The following is a 6,559-nucleotide window of genomic DNA, read 5'->3' on the forward strand; positions in this document are numbered from 1 at the left end:
TAAGATTTACAGATTTGAGTTCATACCATTAGGCAATCCAAAGACATGACTTACTTATCCGGGACCGACAAAGATCGTTCTAAATTGACCTGATACCTGAATAAAATGGATTCACGAGAAATGCGTGGTTCTCAGATATGCCGTCTTTGTGGTAGAAAGGATCGTAGTCGGAGTCGATGTCGTTGGTGATGATGGTGGTCCCTAGACCTTTGTTGGTCGTTGTGTTTGTATGTTTAGGTTAATTTTATCAATTAATATTTTTGAGGTTCGTCGTATTTGTATTTTAAGTTAAATTTATCAGTTAATGTATGTGTGGATCGTTGTGTTTTTATCATTGTTCTGAAAACCGAACCGGACCGGCCGGTTCAACCGGATTAACTGGGAACCGGTCACGAGAGCGGTTCGGTCAGCCTGAAAAACCGTGCAGCAAAAAACCGGGTAAAAAACCGGTCAAACCAGCGGTTAACCGGTGAACCGGCGGAATCGGTCGGTTTTTCAGAGGTCTTCCGGTTTGGACACTCCCTTCCAAACGTCACCGTTTTGACCTTTAAAAAAAACCCTAAATTTTCTAACTTCTACCCGACGCAGCCCAATCCCCCACCCCCAGTCTCAGTGTCCCACTCATCTCATCTCCTCTCTCAAAATTGAAAGAACAAAGAATGAAAGAAAAGATTCCTGGAACCCTAGCGGCGTAGCCCCACCCCCGCAGCCCCACAGCCTCGCAGAACCCACAGCCACCGCATCTCCTCTGCTCTGTTCGAGCGCGCGCGTTCTCTCTCTCTTTCTGTTTTCATTGTGTCGCACCGTCTCCTCTGTCGTCGCCGTCACTCTCCTTCCTCTTCGTCGCCGGTAAGCACTGTGTCCCCTTTCTCCTCTGTGGCCCTGTGTCCCTTTACTCCAACTAATAATTGTGTTGCTAGTTTTACTGTGGAGTTTTGTTACTTATAATTGAGCTCCCTCTGAATTTTTTTATTTTGCTGATTTTAGTACATCATATGTTATATTCGTCGGCTTCTGTCAACTTCGTCGTCTGGCCTTCTGTGCTCTCCCGCGGTTTTTGAGTTCTTGGGTTTTTGTTTTTTTCAATTAATTTTTTATTCAGTGAGGAATTTAGGGCAGATTTGAGTTCATAACTTCAGATGCAGAGTTCTTGTTTTGAGTTTTTTCTTCTGCTTTTCAAATTTTTTTATTTTGTTAATTATATGGATTAATCATTTTGTAATTCTGAATTTTACCAAATATAAATTTGATAAAAGTTCAATTTTGGGACTTTGGTTTTTGAATTTTGCTCTGTAAGTTCAATTGTGCTCTATTGAATTCTGCTATATTCAATTTTGGTGAATTAACTGTATAAAATGCTGAATTTAATTATATTGAATGTTATATGAATTGTATTAATTGATATAATCGTATGGATTCTGAATTGTCATTCTGAATTTTGCTATAGTTTAATCACTTCATTGCTGTATCATCTGAATTTATCAAGTTTGAATTTTATCTAATTTCGGTGCATTTTATGTGCTTGATTTTTGTTATATTGTGTTGGTGGTGAAAGTATGTGAAAGTGATGCTTCTGTACCTACCAGGAGGATGTCCCTCATGCATCTCCACCTGAAGATTGTAGAGAGAATGGTGAATGTGAAGATGGGAATGGAATGGCTCTTGATGAACCGTGCAACACAGCAGAGGAGCAGATCAAGAGCAATGAAGAATGCAACAGGGCAGGGGAGTCAATGAGTAATGCAGATGGAAAAGTTAACAGGGAACTGAAGCCACCAAGAGCTCTAGAGGTTTATAGATTGTTTTTTAAGTTTGTGTTCCATTTACATAATTCATTTGGTATAGGCATCATCATTGTACATTTAATGGCTATTGGATAATTTCCTATTCAATGCATTATGGAACTTGTGTTGTGCTTAATATGTTTATATACTAAATTTTTAATAATTTTATTTAATATTTTATTAAACCGATTGAATCCCGGTTGAACCAGTGAACCAATGAACCAGTCACCTCACCGGTTCATTGACCGGTCCGGTTTTTGCAACCTTGGTTTTTATTATTAAGTTTGATGTTAACTTTTGTCAGTTATTATAGCTAACAGTTTTTGAGATGATAATTTTAAATTTGAAACAATCACCTTACAAAAGATTAATTAAAAGTTACATTAACTCGGTTCGCAGGATACCATTTGACATATTCGAATGATAATAATGGAATAATGGTGTCACACACCTCAAAGTATCTATTGGAGTTATATAAAATTAAATTATAATATGATGCTTATATATTAAAATTAAAAAATTAAAATTATAAAAAAAGATAAAATTTATTAACTTACATAAATTGGATAATTTAAATAATTGATAATATATTTTTTGAATTTCGTATAATTACATATTATTTTTTTTAAAAAAGTATAAGAAGTTAATAGAATATTTATATAATGTGTATAATAAAAGTTTAAAAAGTATTAAAAATATAATTATTAGTGTTATCTTTTTCAATCAGCTAAAATTTTGGAAATAAATAATATTATAACGTAGTATTAGAATTCTAAATTCAAAAGTTCGATACTTGATAAACTTAAAATAAGTTCTATAAAAATTGGTTGGCATCTCCCACGTAACACGCCCCCGCGTGTTTACAGAGTGCTTCCACGTCTGCGACGAATCTCTAATGAGACTGTTGCCGCAGCTGCTAATTTCTTACGAATTGTTACACATTAGTTTTTTATATTTGAATTTGACTAATGACACCTTTTAAATCTATAATCATGCTAATTTAAATTAGTGTATTTATTAATAATGAGTTACAAAAATAAACAAGTGACATTATAACAATCATATAAATATATAGTTGTCATTTTTTATTTGATTAGGAATTATATTTTGTATTTTATATGTTATTTATTCTATTTAAAATTATAATTCATATAATTAACGATTTTATTTCAACATGACACATGTTACGATTCCAGGATCGAATTGATATCTGTCTTACCCATGTGATTCTATCTTAAAAAAAAAGGAGTTACACTTATTTTTATCTTAAATTAAGTCAAGGCAATAAGGCATATTTTTCGATTGATGAATAAGATAGAATTTGCGTCTAATCTTAATCAAAACATGACAGCTCACCAAATCTTTACATTGTTGAAGTTCAAAAAAAAAAAAAAAATTAAAGATTGCTTTTCTGATTTCCACGTCTTAATTTTCTTTACAAAAATATAAAATTTGTTACTCTCCCGGTCTCACCAAATCAGAATTTGTCGTCTTGCTCCAAAAGCTGGTTCTCTACTATGTATACTTATCCAATCCAGTCACAGCCATACTATCTTCAAACACCTCCAATCCAATCACAACCGTAATGTCTTGAAACACCTCATCCCTCATACTTTTCCTTTTTCAAGTGATCACGCAACTTCACTACAGCTTCCTTTTCAGTTTTACCACAACTAAAAAAAAAAAAAAAGGAGAGAGAGAGAGTAGCAACTGAAAAATGGAACAACTGAAGCCAAGTGCTGCAAACTCTTCACCTCTCACTCCACTAGGTTTCTTGGACAGAGCAGCAACTGTTTACGGAGACACACCTTCCGTTATCTATGACGGCGTTACCTTCACCTGGTCCGACACTCGCCGTCGCTGCCTCCAGCTGGCCTCTGCTCTCTCCTCCCTAGGAATCCGCCGCGGCGACGTGGTGTCCGTCGTCGCACCAAACATACCCGCCATGTACGAGCTCCACTTTGCAGTCCCCTTCGCCGGCGCTATCCTCAACAACATCAACACACGCCTCGATGCCAGAACCATCTCCGTCATCCTCCGTCACGCGGAGTCCAAGCTCGTCTTTGTGGACACAGCCTCACGTGATGTTGTCCTCGAAGCTCTCTCTTTGTTCCCCGAAAATCCCCGTCGTCCGATCCTCATCTTTATAGCGGACGATGCGGTCGAACGACTAACTCCATCATCAACCGTTCATTTCAAAGACTCGTATGAAGGTTTAATCTCCAAGGGCGATCCGAATTTTAAATGGTTATATCCTAACAGCGAGTGGGACCCGATGATACTTAACTACACCTCCGGAACGACGTCGTCTCCTAAAGGCGTAGTTCACTGCCACAGAGGAACCTTTGTTATGACTGTTGATTCGTTGATAGATTGGGCGGTTCCGAAACAACCGGTTTATCTCTGGACTCTACCGATGTTCCACGCTAACGGATGGAGCTTCCCGTGGGGGATGGCCGCCGTTGGAGGAACGAATATCTGCGTCCGCAAATTCGACGCGCGGATCGTGTTCTCCCTCATCACGCGCCACCGCGTAACTCACATGTGTGGCGCGCCGGTGGTGTTGAACATGCTCACAAACGCTCCCGACAACAAGCCGTTGGAGAATCCCGTTCACATCCTTACCGCCGGAGCGCCACCTCCCTCGGCGGTGCTCCACCGCACGGAGTCTTTAGGATTCATAGTCAGCCACGGGTACGGCCTGACCGAGACTGGAGGACTGGTCGTGTCGTGCGCGTGGAAGAGGAAGTGGAACCATTTCCCGGCGGCGGAGAGGGCGAGGTTGAAGTCTCGTCAGGGAGTAAGAACATGCCTACTGACGGAAATGGACGTGGTGACCCCAGCGGGAGAAAGCGTGAAGCGTGATGGGGTAACGCTGGGTGAGGTAGTTATGCGCGGAAGCTGTGTGATGCTTGGATACCTTAAAGATCCCGAAGGAACAAGAAAATGTTTCAAAAATGGTTATTTCTACACCGGCGATGTTGGTGTGATGCATGAAGACGGTTACTTGGAGATAAAGGATAGGTCAAAGGACGTTATAATCAGCGGCGGCGAGAACTTGAGCAGCGTGGAGGTGGAATCCGTGCTTTATATGCACCCAGCAGTGAACGAGGCGGCGGTGGTGGCGAGGCCGGACGAGTACTGGGGGGAAACGCCGTGCGCGTTCGTGAGCGTGAAGGAGGGGAAGGCGGTGACGGAGAAGGAGATAATTGAGCATTGCAGGAAGAACATGCCAAAGTATATGGTTCCCAAAACGGTTGCGTTTAGGGAGGAGCTTCCAAAGACTTCCACCGGAAAGATTCAGAAGTTTGTTCTGAGACAAATTGCTCAAGAAATGGGACCCATCAGACACAGCAAAATGTGAATAAGTTGCTTTGCGTTGATTCTTAGCATGGAATTTTTGTAACAAACATGGAAAGGTGAAATAGATGGGTTTACTACAAATTTAATTTTAATGTGAATTTAATATTTATTCTGTCTATCTATTTATCTTATTATATAAAAATTAAATTTTTGTACTTAAAAGTAAAATTGGCATGCCATATTTTTAAGGATATTTTTTAATTTATTTATTTTAACTCATTAAATATAATTTATTACAATAATTTAATTATATCAATTAAATAATTTGATTAGATATTTAAATATTATACAATTTAATATTATATATATCAATTAACTAAATATAATTGTTATAGTATAATTAGAATTAATCAAGTCCGTTAGCATTATTCAACATATTTGAATATTTATTATAAGATATTACGTCTTTATTATTTCGATTCTATTATCACTTGAATCATTCTATTACTTTTTTATATTGTATCATTCTACACAACTTGAATACTCACAAATATTTTTTCTATTGTTCCTTCTCCTATTTCTAATATGGTATCAGAGAGCTATGGTATCTTTTTTGAGGATGATAAGTTGATTTTCTTCGAGTAAAATCACTGTATTTTCTTCAGTAGCATTTTTTTCCTTTTCTTTTGTTAATGCTTTGATGTTTTTCTGACCTCACCGATTAACTCATCCACTACTTACTTATTCTCATGGAGAAACTATATATTTTTCGTCACCTTCCGATAGTTTGTCATCTCTTTGCACTTTGTCACTTTTCAACAGTTTTTCGGCAGTTCGCCATCTTTTCAGTAGTTTTTCGGCAGCTGGCCACTCTTGCGGCAGTTCCGTTTGCATTCTTTTCCGACAGTTCCATCTGCGTTCCCTTTCGGCAGTTTCGTCTACACTTCCTTCCGACGGTTTCATTTGCGTTTTCTTGTGGCAGTTCCGTCTGTTTTCTTGTGGCAGTTCCGTCTGCGTTTCTTTGTGGCAATTCCGTTTGCGCTTCCTTGTGGTAGTTCCGTTTGCGCTTCCTTCAAGCAGTTCTGTTTGCACCAATTCTATCAATTTATCCATTTTTTTATTTAGTTGTTTCAAATAAGTTTCAAACTCAAGTTGTCATTTGAGTTTGGGGAAGGATGTTAGAGTATAATTAGGATAAATTAGATCAATTAGCATTATTTAATAACATATCTGAATATCTATTATAGGATATTACGTCTTTATATTTCGATTCTTTTAGCATCTATAAATTCTCTTTTATATTGTATCATTCTACACAACTTGAATACACACAAATCTTTTCTCTACTGCTCTCTCTCTTACCCTTTCTAATAATAGTAAATACAATTTAATTTAGTTAGAAGTTCACTGTTTTATATATATATATATATATATATATATATATATATATATATATATATAAACATGACAGA

At 37.6% G+C, this 6,559-nt stretch overlaps 1 protein-coding gene across 2 annotated transcripts; it reads left to right on the top strand.

Annotated features, from left to right (window-relative positions):
- Nucleotides 1-3,351: 3,351 nt before the first annotated feature.
- Nucleotides 3,352-6,325, top strand: LOC130941040 (2-methylpropanoate--CoA ligase CCL4-like). 2 transcript variants are annotated; one of them, XR_009070518.1, is made up of 2 exons: nucleotides 3,352-5,203; nucleotides 5,910-6,325. XR_009070518.1 is itself a non-coding variant. In XM_057869395.1 (1 exon), the coding sequence occupies exon 1, from the start codon at nucleotides 3,502-3,504 to the stop codon at nucleotides 5,146-5,148; it is 1,647 nt and encodes a 548-aa protein (XP_057725378.1). In that variant the 5' UTR covers nucleotides 3,352-3,501; the 3' UTR covers nucleotides 5,149-5,348. The 2 variants fall into 2 exon arrangements, 1 of the variants encoding a protein (XP_057725378.1); XM_057869395.1 differs by lacking the exon at nucleotides 5,910-6,325 and having other exon boundaries at nucleotides 3,352-5,348.
- The last annotated feature ends 234 nt before the right edge of the window (nucleotides 6,326-6,559 follow it).

This window comes from Arachis stenosperma, chromosome 7 (assembly GCF_014773155.1).
Source record: "Arachis stenosperma cultivar V10309 chromosome 7, arast.V10309.gnm1.PFL2, whole genome shotgun sequence".
NCBI lineage: Eukaryota > Viridiplantae > Streptophyta > Magnoliopsida > Fabales > Fabaceae > Arachis > Arachis stenosperma.